We start from the raw sequence: 14,861 nt of genomic DNA on the forward strand, positions 1-14,861 counted from the left end.
GGGTCACAAGAAGACTTTAGGACCACAGTGTGGCTGCATGTCCTGGTATAGTTATAGAATGTCCTACCGGATATCCTGGATGGCGACACTGCGATCTCTCTTCTTGCCCCACACTGTGAGCGAGTTGACCAGCAGGACAATGAACTCTCCATTCTCCATGCCGATGGAAACCATTTCTCCGTTGGGGCTGTAGGACGTGCACTTGGCAGGATGACCCAAACTCACCTTGTTCAGGAGTTTCTGATGCACAAAACAGTTAATATAACACATTGGACTATATAAAGGATGCAGACTGCAGCACACAACCCTAGAGTTCACCTTGTCAGCCAGGTCCCATATCCGGATGGTCCCATCATCACTGGCAGAGATGAAGACATCTTTGAAAGGGTGAGCTGCTAAACCCCAGATCCCGCCCTGAGTGTGTCCGTTGATCATCGTGTTCGAGGCTGCGTTCTTTTCTCCAACCTCTATGATCTCCCCATCTTTGGTTCCCACCAGAATTTTACCCTGGATCAAAAAGGAGAGTCAGAAGTTTGAGTCTAATGTTAGAATGACTCCTGCACCACAGATGGACCATAATCTGCTGGATTATTTCAGCCATGGAGCAGCAGTCCTTCGAACGTTACCATCAGCTTTATTACTTTTGTTACTATGTGGCTCCTACCTTCCCTCTGCAGACAGATCGGACATTTTCCACCGCCTGGCCAGTCTCCAGCTGAAAGGCTCTGCAGCGTTTCATCTCCTGGTCCCAAAGCTTCACAGCACCACCCTCTTTAGTTCTGTAAAACACCACAAACATCCTGGGTTCACCCTATAATTCAGACCCCAAAAGCTTTCTGAAAGTAATGGATCGGTCTTCTCCAGTCTTTAACCTGTGGAATCGAGTCAGAACCTGACAGATGGACAGTCCAGTTGTAAAGTCTACAGGTGGGTCCCAGTGTGTTGAGCAGCTGCTACAACGGAGGCCAGTGGGAGAGCAAATAAACTGGACCATCTGAACCACAAACTGCTTCTATCACATTCGAGAACAAGAGCCGGGCTGCAAACAAAGTCTAGATCAGTCCGAGTACCCCGGAGGGGTCAGTTAAAAGGTATATTTTTCACTCACGGTCGTTCCTTCCCTCCGGTAACGATGAGTCCATCCCTCAGGGTGGTGTACATGGTGAAGACGGGGCCGCTGTGTGCTTTAGCCACCACCCTCACCAGGAAGTGTTCCCTCCAAACGTACACGTCTCCGTTGATTGCCCCCGTGAATGTCAGGTTGTTCTGGATGAGACAAGAACTGATTAACAAAAACTAATAAAGTTGAGCTTAATTTATACATATGTGAACTTTTTCTTATGAATCTTTTATCGAGCTTTTTAAAACCAGCATTTCTTACAGCGCCGAAGGCAACAGACAGCATGGTCTGCATGCGGCCGTCCTCCACTGAGCCGATCACACCTTTCTTGTACATGAGCGCACCTCCAACAAGAGTCCAGAACTTGATGTGTTTGATTCCCACAGACACAAACTGGGTGTCAGAGTCGGGTCTAAATTCCACCACAAAGATCCGCTCTGCATGGCCTCCTTTACTGGTCACCTTGGTGCCTGGTAGAGAGGTAAGAGGTCATCTGTGGTATATATGGTAAGATTCAGTCTGGTTTACAAGTAGATGTGTTCTTAACAGTAAGGACTTCGACCTGGACAAGAGAAAATGTGTCTATTCAAGGTTATCATGAACCTCCTCGGGTGTTTTAGTCATTATCCTTGTTTGATATTCAGCAGCTGCTTCAGCAGAGTCAGACAGCTGAACACTAAACTATTAAAAGGAGACTACCGCTCCAGGTGACCACATTGAACGCATGTTCCTGAAAACAGGGACCTCACGCCCTTCATAACTCACCTTCCTGCCACCTCCACACTGTGATGGTGTGTTCAGGCTCCACCCCCACTGACAGCAGCAGCTTCCCTGTAGCGCTGAAGTTGATGTAGCCAACACCTTTAGCATGGGAACAACGCAGGATGGATAGGGTCTGCTTGGCCATTGCATCCCACACATGGATGGATGGGACGAGGCCTGTGAGAAGAAACCAAAACGTAGAAACCAAATATCTAAAAACCTAAGCGTCCATGGATCCGTGGTGCCATGGACCCGAGGCACACAGTAACTACACAGTAACTCTAAGCTTTCACTCAGAAAGCTTAGAGTGAAAGCTGCAAGGACGTTTCCTGGGGCCTGTGGAACCTGAAGCTTCCCGGGTTCCCATTCTTGAAAATCTGGAGCCAATTACCTCAGTGACAAAAGTAATTTGTTTTGCAATACATTGGTACGAACTATCATGTACCAAACTAACTGAAATAAGCAAAAAGAAAAGGCTTCAGATTATTCTCCAGGAAGTTTGGTCATAAGAGAAGCCCACAAGACTAGAGGGCCCAGGAACTAATGTGTTGAGCTAAACAAGGAACTCTTGTCTGTAGCTTTCTAATAACTGTGGAATCAAGGAGATAATCCATAAAGATCCTGAAGAACACACTGAGGTATCTTCTACTGTCGATATCAACAAAAATACAGTGAAGTAGTTCTGTTAAAAATCACATGAGACTCCACCCTGTCTGGAGCACACCACGCCTCCTGAGGTCATAAAGTCCCGCCCTCTTACCTCACCACGTTCAACTGTGGATGCATTTACTATAAGTGAGTTAAGTTTAATGTCCTGATTGATTTGTTTTATATGGAAATTGATGTTTTCTTCTATTTTGTACAGGAAATCCTCCACCTTCTGTTCACCTTTGTTCAGCTACCAAATAAATTAGCTGAACTGACCTCTGGATCCGGGGTTTTAATGTGTCACATGCTCTGTGAGCCAGTACCACCACCATGAAACCCCAGCGTAGTTTTATTCAAGTTTACAGAAACATATGCAGCACTAAAGCAGCAACTCTGATGTTCTACAAGGTAAAATGACTGTAGGAACCACAATAATAACGGTGAGAGCAAAGTAACAGCTCAAGGCCCTCCACACCAGCACAATGCTTAACTTCCATGCTGTATTCCTGCCTGCCTCCCCTGGATGGGGCTGTGTTGTTTATGATTTACTCAGTACACTAAATTAATCTTAATGTGCCTCATACAGCTACACTTCAGCTAACCTGGATGAATCATTTAAGGTAGTAGAGAGACTAAGGAATGATGGCTGAGGAAGAAAAGACCAATGCATCAGTGAGCCAAGGTCCCAAGGCCCAGAAAATGGTGATACCAAAGACCGACAACCAATACATCAACCTGCCCAGAGCCTAAATATACCAGGGAATGTGGCTGCTTGGACCAGATGTAAGACTAAGAAAGAATGAATAAAAACATCAAGAGAATGCATGACCTGAACAGTCCAAAAAACATGCTTCACTGTGGAACAGATGATCCAGGGAACAGGAGGACTAAGGAACCTAAGATTTACAGTATCAAGGAGCAAAGGAGGTTTACTGCGACTTGTTCAACAATCATTCCAGGAAAAGACACGAGGAACCTGCAGAATCATAAAACTAAGGTAGTAAGAAAGCAGCAAGAACACAGTCGAGGCAGGCCCAATGCCCCCCCCAAAGGATAAGGTGTCCCTATCATTATGGGAATCAAGCTGTAGTGGTCATCTAACTCTTCAAAATGGGGTGTTGGGGGGCGACTGGGCAGCCAGGTGAAGGTAAAAAGGTAAAAAACACACCAAGGACTGAACTACAGGTGAAAAGGAGGAAAGAAGTGGAAATGTTGAGCATTTAATGGAATTAGAAGCGAGATAAGCAGCCAGTCAAGAGACCTTTTTATTTACGGATCATACATTACTTTCATTTTGTTTGGGTGGAGGAACAAACTGCTAGCTAACCAGCAGCCAACGACATGCTAACTGCTACGTAGATTCAGAGCTGGGGAAGCTAAACGGTTTGTTTTAGCACCTTCTGATATTAGTACCTTCTTCTTTCTAAAGTCAAAGCCATCCAAACCACCAGTTGCACTTTGCAAAAGTCATAAAAAGCTGAAACTTCTGAGAGCAGATGATTAAAATGAGACACCAACATGAAGATGGGGGTCACCAACATCATGAACTGATGAAACAGATCAGGGAACAGATCCCAGAACTCATGCAAAAGCATCCTGTAAGTGACCACAAACAGCACACTTCAACATGCTAATAAGAGGCACTAAGCAAGGCTGTGTTCGTAGTCCAACTTGCTTTAGTTTCCTACTGCCATGCCCACACTGATGCGTAAAGCTATGAAAACACCGTTTGCAGAGGTTTAAGGTTTGATGTCAGTCCTTTAAGACCTGTGTGGGTGACGCAGAAAAAGGGATAAAACTAAGATTACTGAGAGGCCAGCAGAGGCTTTATACCTGCAGAACCCAGCTGCTGATATGACCAATGAAAAGGCGGCGCTGGTGATTGATCAGCTGCTGGTGGGAAAAGAAGCAACCGATCCTGACTTCTTGTTAGTTGGGGTCCGACATCTTCCTTTCATGTGCTGCAAGGAAACGATGAACAGAAGCTGACAAGCTGCAGGTGTGAGCAGCAGCCTGTGGGAGAAGCTGGTTCCTGCTAACCTGGGCTTTCATGTCGGGTGGAGATGTGGGTGGAGCTAGATTATGCATCCATCACCATTCACAGAATGAGCACAAATGGGTGGTTCTTTCAGAACCATTTTGAGGCCATGAGAGTTATTTTTCACATGGTAAAAATCTCTAAATGTGCACATTTCAGGTGAGTTTTTGATGTCTGTCAGAGAGCAACTTTTATTTCGGGTTTATGATTATTTTCTTTAGTTTGAAGGTGATACAGGTTTGAAACGTCCTGTGAAACCCACAGTAACAACTGTAGGAATGGGTGAATGAAGTCATTACCCTCTGCAGTGGAGAGACACACGAGGAGCCACCTTTTCATTTCCAGCCAATCACACAGCAGCACCTGGCTTCTGCGCAGCCTCCAGCAGTGGAAGTCTGACATTTGTCCCTTTTCCAGAGGGAAAAATAACAAATGACAGAAAATCTTCAGAGTGGGCCCAATTCATAAAGAATGTGATTATATTCAAATTTATCTAAACCATATGTTCAAAAAGAATAAAGCACTTAAACTTCCCAGTTCAGTTTTTCCAGCTCTGTGTTGCCATGGAGACTGTGGTATGTTCATCTCTGAGGTGGCTCCTCCACAGAGCTGCAGTTTTATATTTTCCTCTGTGAGGTCATAAATAATGAGACAGCTGAAGGTTTTTCGGTTTCATCTGGTGAACAGAATGAGATAAAAAAGAACACCCAGACTGGGCAGAATCTGGTGCAGAAAAGGCTTTTCAGGAGCATTTTGGCATGAATTCTTCAGTCTTTAACCATAGTTTTTAACCATAGTTTCTGCAGATTGCTGCCCCTCTTTACTCCTGAGAGACTCTGCCTCTCTGAGGTGCTCTTTTTACACCCATCATGTCACTGAGCTGTTGCTGATTAGCCTGATTAGATGCAACATGTTGCTCCAGCTGATTCTTTTGTTCCTCCTGTCCAAACCTTTCTGATCTGATATTTGACATGTTTTCACACTCTTCTCTGTGCTGCAAAGTGTTTTCCTCTGAATCCACATCAGTGGGGGCATGGTCTTTGCTGGGGGGTCGGGGCAGACCTGAACAGGATCCTGACTGCTGATACTCACCGGACACTTCGGCCTCTACACACAGAGAGCGAACACACAGATTACACACTGGAGAACACGATGGTGAGTGAATGGATCAGTGATGAGCGCCGTGAGGAAGGTGAGCTTACCTGGCAGGTCAGTGATGTCACCTGGTGATGAGGTGAGGCGGTGACAATGAGGAAGCAGTGGAAAAGAAAAAAAGTGCAATGGGCCAAAAGCAGCCACTCATGCATGAGAACAACAAGGTAAACTAAAAGGCTGATTAAAACTGTTCAGACTGAAGTTTTTCCCACAGAACAGGAGAACCTGAAGGCTTCACACAGAGAGGATAAACATTCTCAAATGTTCTGAAACAACCTTCTGAAGAAAACTAATGTAAACATTTAAAAACATCATGAAAATTACGGCATTTCTGAAGTAACATGAAGGTAACATGAAGGTCTGTCAGAGCGAAACAGACGATGTTCCACCGGAGGAAATGTTCCATTCAACAGCTGCTCATACAACCCAGATCTGCTCTGCAGCATTCAGGTGTGTTTTAGCACGATGCCAAGGAGGAAAGACACCAGCAATGATCTCAGAGAAGCAGCTGCTGCTGCCCATCAGTCTGGGAAGGGTTATAAGGCCATTTCCAGACTATCTGGAGTCCATCATTCTACAGAGAGAAAGATTATTCACAAGTGGAAAACATTCAGGACAGCTGTCAATCTTCCCAGGAGTGGACGTCCCAGCAAGTTCACCCCAAGGTGAAGAAGCCCAGAGCTACATCTCAGACTCTCCAGGCCTCAGTTAGCATGTTAAAGGTTAAAGGTCACCCCAAGGTGAAGAAGCCCAGAGCTACATCTCAGACTCTACAGGCCTCAGTTAGCATGTTAAAGGTTAAAGGTCACCCCAAGGTGAAAAAGCCCAGAGCTACATCTCAGACTCTACAGGCCTCAGTTAGCATGCTAAAGGTTAAAGGTCACCCCAAGGTGAAGAAGCCCAGAGCTACATCTCAGACTCTACAGGCCTCAGTTAGCATGTTAAAGGTTAAAGGTCACCCCAAGGTGAAGAAGCCCAGAGCTACATCTCAGACTCTACAGGCCTCAGTTAGCATGCTAAAGGTTAAAGTTCACCCCAAGGTGAAGAAGCCCAGAGCTACATCTCAGACTCTACAGGCCTCAGTTAGCATGTTAAAGGTTAAAGGTCATACATCTCAGACTCTACAGGCCTCAGTCAGCATGTTAAAGGTCAAAGGTCACCAAAAGGTGAAAAAGCCCAGAGCTACATCTCAGACTCTACAGGCCTCAGTTAGCATGCTAAAGGTTAAAGGTCATACATCTCAGACTCTACAGGCCCCAGTTAGCATGTTAAAGGTCAAAGGTCATGACAGCACAGTTAGAAAAAGACTGAACAAGGATGGCTTGTTTGGAAGGGCTGCAGGAGAAAGCCTCTTCTCTCTAAAAAGAACATGGCAGCACAGCTTAGGTTTGCAAAGCTGCATCTGAACAAAGCTCAAGACTTCTGGAACAATGTCCTTTGGACAGACCAGAGCAAAGTGGAGATGTTTGGTCCTAATGCACAGCAGCACGTTTGGAGGAAACCAAACACAGCATATCAGCACAAACACTCACTGCTGCTGAAGCTGCTGGATCAGGGGTTCACTTAGTTTCTTCAATGAATAATGACAGTGTGACCTGAGGTTGGGTTGAGTTTTATGAGCAGCTGCTTTCATTATGTTCTGATGGGTTAAACTTTGCTCTCAGAGGATGGAGGCGGGGTAGGGTTAGGGCCCAACTGGGTCACAGAGGATCGACCTGGAACCATCAGCATCAGGACCCATCAGTGCTGCCACATTTCACACGTTCCTCTGCTGGCGCTCACTGCAGACGGCTCAGGAGAAAACAGGCACTCACCGATCTGTCCGGTGGCGATGATGTTCTGGTATTTGGGATGCTGGTTGACAGTCAGACACAGGATGTCATCTGTGTGTTCCAGGTAGAAACTCTGAGTTCCTGTCAGCACAGGAAGCAGGAAGTGTGAGGTCATCAGGAACAGACAGCAGTGTGAGGGTGTGACCGAGTTCTGCCAACCTGAGGAGAGGTTCTGGATGACCACGGCCGCGGCGGTGTGGAAGATTATGTCTGCACCATCGTTGAGGTAATGCAGGTTGTTGCGACAGTCGAAGCCTCTGTAGCCGAAGACGTGCTCCAGCACCAGCTCCTGATAACAAAGAGGGTTAGGGTTAGATGCTGCAGTTAGAGGTGAGGGTTAGGGTTAGATGCTGCAGTTACAGGTTAGGGTTAGATGCTACAGTTAGAGGTGAGGGTTAGGGTTAGATGCTACAGTTAGAGGTTAGAGGTGAGGGTTAGATGCTGCAGTTACAGGTTAGGGTTAGATGCTACAGTTAGAGGTTAGGGTTAGATGCTACAGTTAGAGGTGAGGGTTAGGGTTATATGCTGCAGTTAGAGGTGAGGGTTAGGGTTAGATGCTGCAGTTAGAGGTTAGGGTTAGATGCTACAGTTAGAGGTTAGGGTTAGGGTTAGATGCTGCAGTTAGAGGTGAGGGTTAGGGTTAGATGCTACAGTTAGAGGTTAGGGTTAGGGTTAGATGCTGCAGTTAGAGGTTAGAGGTGAGGGTTAGATGCTGCAGTTACAGGTTAGGGTTAGATGCTACAGTTAGAGGTTAGGGTTAGATGCTGCAGTTAGAGGTGAGGGTTAGATGCTGCAGTTAGAGGTGAGGGTTAGATGCTGCAGTTAGAGGTTAGGGTTAGATGCTACAGTTAGAGGTTAGGGTTAGGGTTAGATGCTGCAGTTAGAGGTGAGGGTTAGGGTTAGATGCTACAGTTAGAGGTTAGAGGTGAGGGTTAGATGCTGCAGTTACAGGTTAGGGTTAGATGCTACAGTTAGAGGTGAGGGTTAGGGTTAGATGCTGCAGTTAGAGGTTAGAGGTGAGGGTTAGATGCTGCAGTTACAGGTTAGGGTTAGATGCTACAGTTAGAGGTTAGGGTTAGGGTTAGATGCTGCAGTTAGAGGTTAGGGTTAGGGTTAGATGCTGCAGTTACAGGTTAGGGTTAGATGCTACAGTTAGAGGTGAGGGTTAGGGTTAGATGCTGCAGTTAGAGGTTAGGGTTAGGGTTAGATGCTGCAGTTAGAGGTTAGAGGTGAGGGTTAGATGCTGCAGTTAGAGGTTAGAGGTGAGGGTTAGATGCTGCAGTTAGAGGTTAGGGTTAGATGCTACATTTAGAGGTGAGGGTTAGATGCTGCTGTTAGAGGTGAGGGTTAGGGTTAGATGCTGCAGTTAGAGGTGAGGGTTAGGGTTAGATGCTATAGTTAGAGGTGAGGGTTAGATGCTGCAGTTAGAGGTTAGGGTTAGATGCTACATTTAGAGGTGAGGGTTAGAGTTAGATGCTGCAGTTAGAGGTGAGGGTTAGGGTTAGATGCTACAGTTGGAGGTGAGGGTTAGGGTTAGATGCTGCAGTTGGAGGTGAGGGTTAGATGCTGCAGTTAGAGGTGAGGGTTAAGGTTAGATGCTGCAGTTAGAGGTGAGGGTTAGGGTTAGATGCTACAGTTAGAGGTAAGGGTTAGGGTTAGATGCTGCAGTTAGAGGTGAGGGTTAGATGCTGCTGTTAGAGGTGAGGGTTAGGGTTAGATGCTGCAGTTAGAGGTGAGGGTTAGGGTTAGATGCTGCAGTTAGAGGTGAGGGTTAGGGTTAGATGCTGCAGTTACAGGTTAGGGTTAGATGCTACAGTTAGAGGTTAGGGTTAGGGTTAGATGCTGCAGTTAGAGGTGAGGGTTAGGGTTAGATGCTGCAGTTAGAGGTTAGGGTTAGATGCTACAGTTAGAGGTTAGGGTTAGGGTTAGATGCTGCAGTTAGAGGTGAGGGTTAGGGTTAGATGCTACAGTTAGAGGTTAGAGGTGAGGGTTAGATGCTGCAGTTAGAGGTTAGGGTTAGATGCTACATTTAGAGGTGAGGGTTAGATGCTGCTGTTAGAGGTGAGGGTTAGGGTTAGATGCTGCAGTTAGAGGTTAGAGGTGAGGGTTAGATGCTGCAGTTAGAGGTTAGAGGTGAGGGTTAGATGCTGCAGTTAGAGGTTAGGGTTAGATGCTACATTTAGAGGTGAGGGTTAGATGCTGCTGTTAGAGGTGAGGGTTAGGGTTAGATGCTGCAGTTAGAGGTGAGGGTTAGGGTTAGATGCTATAGTTAGAGGTGAGGGTTAGATGCTGCAGTTAGAGGTTAGGGTTAGATGCTACATTTAGAGGTGAGGGTTAGAGTTAGATGCTGCAGTTAGAGGTGAGGGTTAGGGTTAGATGCTACAGTTGGAGGTGAGGGTTAGGGTTAGATGCTGCAGTTGGAGGTGAGGGTTAGATGCTGCAGTTAGAGGTGAGGGTTAAGGTTAGATGCTGCAGTTAGAGGTGAGGGTTAGGGTTAGATGCTACAGTTAGAGGTAAGGGTTAGGGTTAGATGCTGCAGTTAGAGGTGAGGGTTAGATGCTGCTGTTAGAGGTGAGGGTTAGGGTTAGATGCTGCAGTTAGAGGTGAGGGTTAGGGTTAGATGCTGCAGTTAGAGGTGAGGGTTAGGGTTAGATGCTGCAGTTACAGGTTAGGGTTAGATGCTACAGTTAGAGGTTAGGGTTAGGGTTAGATGCTGCAGTTAGAGGTGAGGGTTAGGGTTAGATGCTGCAGTTAGAGGTTAGGGTTAGATGCTACAGTTAGAGGTTAGGGTTAGGGTTAGATGCTGCAGTTAGAGGTGAGGGTTAGGGTTAGATGCTACAGTTAGAGGTTAGAGGTGAGGGTTAGATGCTGCAGTTAGAGGTTAGGGTTAGATGCTACATTTAGAGGTGAGGGTTAGATGCTGCTGTTAGAGGTGAGGGTTAGGGTTAGATGCTGCAGTTAGAGGTGAGGGTTAGGGTTAGATGCTGCAGTTAGAGGTTAGGGTTAGATGCTACAGTTAGAGGTGAGGGTTAGGGTTAGATGCTGCAGTTAGAGGTTAGAGGTGAGGGTTAGATGCTGCAGTTACAGGTTAGGGTTAGATGCTACAGTTAGAGGTTAGGGTTAGGGTTAGATGCTGCAGTTAGAGGTGAGGGTTAGGGTTAGATGCTACAGTTAGAGGTTAGAGGTGAGGGTTAGATGCTGCAGTTAGAGGTTAGGGTTAGATGCTACATTTAGAGGTGAGGGTTAGATGCTGCTGTTAGAGGTGAGGGTTAGGGTTAGATGCTGCAGTTAGAGGTGAGGGTTAGGGTTAGATGCTGCAGTTACAGGTTAGGGTTAGATGCTACAGTTAGAGGTGAGGGTTAGGGTTAGATGCTGCAGTTAGAGGTTAGAGGTGAGGGTTGGATGCTGCAGTTAGAGGTTAGGGTTAGATGCTACATTTAGAGGTGAGGGTTAGATGCTGCAGTTAGAGGTGAGGGTTAGGGTTAGATGCTACAGTTAGAGGTTAGAGGTGAGGGTTAGATGCTGCAGTTACAGGTTAGGGTTAGATGCTACAGTTAGAGGTGAGGGTTAGGGTTAGATGCTGCAGTTAGAGGTTAGAGGTGAGGGTTAGATGCTGCAGTTACAGGTTAGGGTTAGATGCTACAGTTAGAGGTTAGGGTTAGGGTTAGATGCTGCAGTTAGAGGTTAGGGTTAGGGTTAGATGCTGCAGTTACAGGTTAGGGTTAGATGCTACAGTTAGAGGTGAGGGTTAGGGTTAGATGCTGCAGTTAGAGGTTAGGGTTAGGGTTAGATGCTGCAGTTAGAGGTTAGAGGTGAGGGTTAGATGCTGCAGTTAGAGGTTAGAGGTGAGGGTTAGATGCTGCAGTTAGAGGTTAGGGTTAGATGCTACATTTAGAGGTGAGGGTTAGATGCTGCTGTTAGAGGTGAGGGTTAGGGTTAGATGCTGCAGTTAGAGGTGAGGGTTAGATGCTGCTGTTAGAGGTGAGGGTTAGGGTTAGATGCTGCAGTTAGAGGTGAGGGTTAGGGTTAGATGCTATAGTTAGAGGTGAGGGTTAGATGCTACAGTTAGAGGTTAGGGTTAGGGTTAGATGCTGCAGTTAGAGGTGAGGGTTAGGGTTAGATGCTACAGTTAGAGGTTAGAGGTGAGGGTTAGATGCTGCAGTTAGAGGTTAGGGTTAGATGCTACATTTAGAGGTGAGGGTTAGATGCTGCTGTTAGAGGTGAGGGTTAGGGTTAGATGCTGCAGTTAGAGGTGAGGGTTAGGGTTAGATGCTGCAGTTAGAGGTTAGGGTTAGATGCTACAGTTAGAGGTGAGGGTTAGGGTTAGATGCTGCAGTTAGAGGTTAGAGGTGAGGGTTAGATGCTGCAGTTAGAGGTTAGGGTTAGGGTTAGATGCTGCAGTTAGAGGTTAGGGTTAGATGCTACAGTTAGAGGTTAGGGTTAGGGTTAGATGCTGCAGTTAGAGGTGAGGGTTAGATGCTACAGTTAGAGGTTAGGGTTAGGGTTAGATGCTGCAGTTAGAGGTGAGGGTTAGGGTTAGATGCTACAGTTAGAGGTTAGAGGTGAGGGTTAGATGCTGCAGTTAGAGGTTAGGGTTAGATGCTACATTTAGAGGTGAGGGTTAGATGCTGCTGTTAGAGGTGAGGGTTAGGGTTAGATGCTGCAGTTAGAGGTGAGGGTTAGGGTTAGATGCTGCAGTTAGAGGTTAGGGTTAGATGCTACAGTTAGAGGTGAGGGTTAGGGTTAGATGCTGCAGTTAGAGGTTAGAGGTGAGGGTTAGATGCTGCAGTTAGAGGTTAGGGTTAGATGCTACATTTAGAGGTGAGGGTTAGATGCTGCTGTTAGAGGTGAGGGTTAGGGTTAGATGCTGCAGTTAGAGGTGAGGGTTAGGGTTAGATGCTGCAGTTACAGGTTAGGGTTAGATGCTACAGTTAGAGGTTAGGGTTAGGGTTAGATGCTGCAGTTAGAGGTGAGGGTTAGGGTTAGATGCTGCAGTTAGAGGTTAGGGTTAGATGCTACAGTTAGAGGTTAGGGTTAGGGTTAGATGCTGCAGTTAGAGGTGAGGGTTAGGGTTAGATGCTACAGTTAGAGGTTAGAGGTGAGGGTTAGATGCTGCAGTTAGAGGTTAGGGTTAGATGCTACATTTAGAGGTGAGGGTTAGATGCTGCTGTTAGAGGTGAGGGTTAGGGTTAGATGCTGCAGTTAGAGGTGAGGGTTAGGGTTAGATGCTGCAGTTAGAGGTTAGGGTTAGATGCTACAGTTAGAGGTGAGGGTTAGGGTTAGATGCTGCAGTTAGAGGTTAGAGGTGAGGGTTAGATGCTGCAGTTACAGGTTAGGGTTAGATGCTACAGTTAGAGGTTAGGGTTAGGGTTAGATGCTGCAGTTAGAGGTGAGGGTTAGGGTTAGATGCTACAGTTAGAGGTTAGAGGTGAGGGTTAGATGCTGCAGTTAGAGGTTAGGGTTAGATGCTACATTTAGAGGTGAGGGTTAGATGCTGCTGTTAGAGGTGAGGGTTAGGGTTAGATGCTGCAGTTAGAGGTGAGGGTTAGGGTTAGATGCTGCAGTTACAGGTTAGGGTTAGATGCTACAGTTAGAGGTGAGGGTTAGGGTTAGATGCTGCAGTTAGAGGTTAGAGGTGAGGGTTGGATGCTGCAGTTAGAGGTTAGGGTTAGATGCTACATTTAGAGGTGAGGGTTAGATGCTGCTGTTAGAGGTGAGGGTTAGGGTTAGATGCTGCAGTTAGAGGTGAGGGTTAGGGTTAGATGCTGCAGTTAGAGGTGAGGGTTAGATGCTGCTGTTAGAGGTGAGGGTTAGGGTTAGATGCTGCAGTTAGAGGTGAGGGTTAGGGTTAGATGCTACAGTTAGAGGTTAGGGTTAGGGTTAGATGCTGCAGTTAGAGGTTAGAGGTGAGGGTTAGATGCTGCAGTTACAGGTTAGGGTTAGATGCTACAGTTAGAGGTTAGGGTTAGGGTTAGATGCTGCAGTTAGAGGTGAGGGTTAGGGTTAGATGCTACAGTTGGAGGTGAGGGTTAGAGTCAGATGCTACAGTTAGAGGTGAGGGTTAGAGTCAGATTCTACAGTTAGAGGTTAGAGGTGAGGGTTAGATGCTGCAGTTAGAGGTTAGGGTTAGATGCTACATTTAGAGGTGAGGGTTAGATGCTGCTGTTAGAGGTGAGGGTTAGGGTTAGATGCTGCAGTTAGAGGTGAGGGTTAGGGTTAGATGCTGCAGTTACAGGTTAGGGTTAGATGCTACAGTTAGAGGTGAGGGTTAGGGTTAGATGCTGCAGTTAGAGGTTAGAGGTGAGGGTTGGATGCTGCAGTTAGAGGTTAGGGTTAGATGCTACATTTAGAGGTGAGGGTTAGATGCTGCTGTTAGAGGTGAGGGTTAGGGTTAGATGCTGCAGTTAGAGGTGAGGGTTAGGGTTAGATGCTGCAGTTAGAGGTGAGGGTTAGATGCTGCTGTTAGAGGTGAGGGTTAGGGTTAGATGCTGCAGTTAGAGGTGAGGGTTAGGGTTAGATGCTATAGTTAGAGGTGAGGGTTAGATGCTGCAGTTAGAGGTTAGGGTTAGATGCTACATTTAGAGGTGAGGGTTAGAGTTAGATGCTGCAGTTAGAGGTGAGGGTTAGGGTTAGATGCTACAGTTGGAGGTGAGGGTTAGATGCTGCAGTTAGAGGTGAGGGTTAAGGTTAGATGCTGCAGTTAGAGGTGAGGGTTAGGGTTAGATGCTACAGTTAGAGGTTAGGGTTAGGGTTAGATGCTGCAGTTAGAGGTTAGAGGTGAGGGTTAGATGCTGCAGTTACAGGTTAGGGTTAGATGCTACAGTTAGAGGTTAGGGTTAGGGTTAGATGCTGCAGTTAGAGGTGAGGGTTAGGGTTAGATGCTACAGTTGGAGGTGAGGGTTAGAGTCAGATGCTACAGTTAGAGGTGAGGGTTAGAGTCAGATTCTACAGTTAGAGGTTAGGGTTAGAGTCAGATGCTACAGTTAGAGGTGAGGGTTAGAGTCAGATTCTACAGTTAGAGGTTAGGGTTAGAGTCAGATGCTACAGTTAGAGGTGAGGGTTAGAGTCAGATGCTGCAGTTAGAGGTGAGGGTTAGATGCTGCAGTTAAAGGTGAGGGTTAGGGTTAGATGCTGCAGTTAGAGGTTAGAGGTGAGGGTTAGATGCTACAGTTGGAGGTGAGGGTTAGAGTTAGATGCTGCAGTTAGAGGTGAGGGTTAGGGTTAGATGCTACAGTTAGAGGTTAGAGGTGAGGGTTAGATGCTACAGTTGGAGGTGAGGGTTAGAGTTAGATGCTGCAGTTAGAGG

The 14,861-nt window shown here is 46.5% G+C and overlaps 1 protein-coding gene across 1 annotated transcript in view; it reads right to left on the reverse strand.

Moving 5' to 3' along the window:
- LOC140305235 (echinoderm microtubule-associated protein-like 6) overlaps positions 1-14,861 on the reverse strand; it is a 44,620-nt gene that overhangs the window by 4,001 nt on the left and 25,758 nt on the right. The window contains exons 29-36 of the mRNA XM_072383995.1: positions 7,715-7,844; positions 7,538-7,636; positions 1,886-2,059; positions 1,382-1,590; positions 1,109-1,266; positions 665-779; positions 319-507; positions 68-240 (exon numbers count right to left, since the gene is read on the reverse strand). Coding sequence (XP_072240096.1) covers positions 68-240; positions 319-507; positions 665-779; positions 1,109-1,266; positions 1,382-1,590; positions 1,886-2,059; positions 7,538-7,636; positions 7,715-7,844 — 1,247 coding nt within the window. The remainder of the gene's footprint in view (positions 1-67; positions 241-318; positions 508-664; positions 780-1,108; positions 1,267-1,381; positions 1,591-1,885; positions 2,060-7,537; positions 7,637-7,714; positions 7,845-14,861) is intronic.

The sequence above is a fragment of the Leuresthes tenuis genome, unplaced genomic scaffold (genome assembly GCF_036924035.1).
Source record: "Leuresthes tenuis unplaced genomic scaffold, fLeuTen1.0.hap1 SCAF_4, whole genome shotgun sequence".
Taxonomy (NCBI): domain Eukaryota; kingdom Metazoa; phylum Chordata; class Actinopteri; order Atheriniformes; family Atherinopsidae; genus Leuresthes; species Leuresthes tenuis.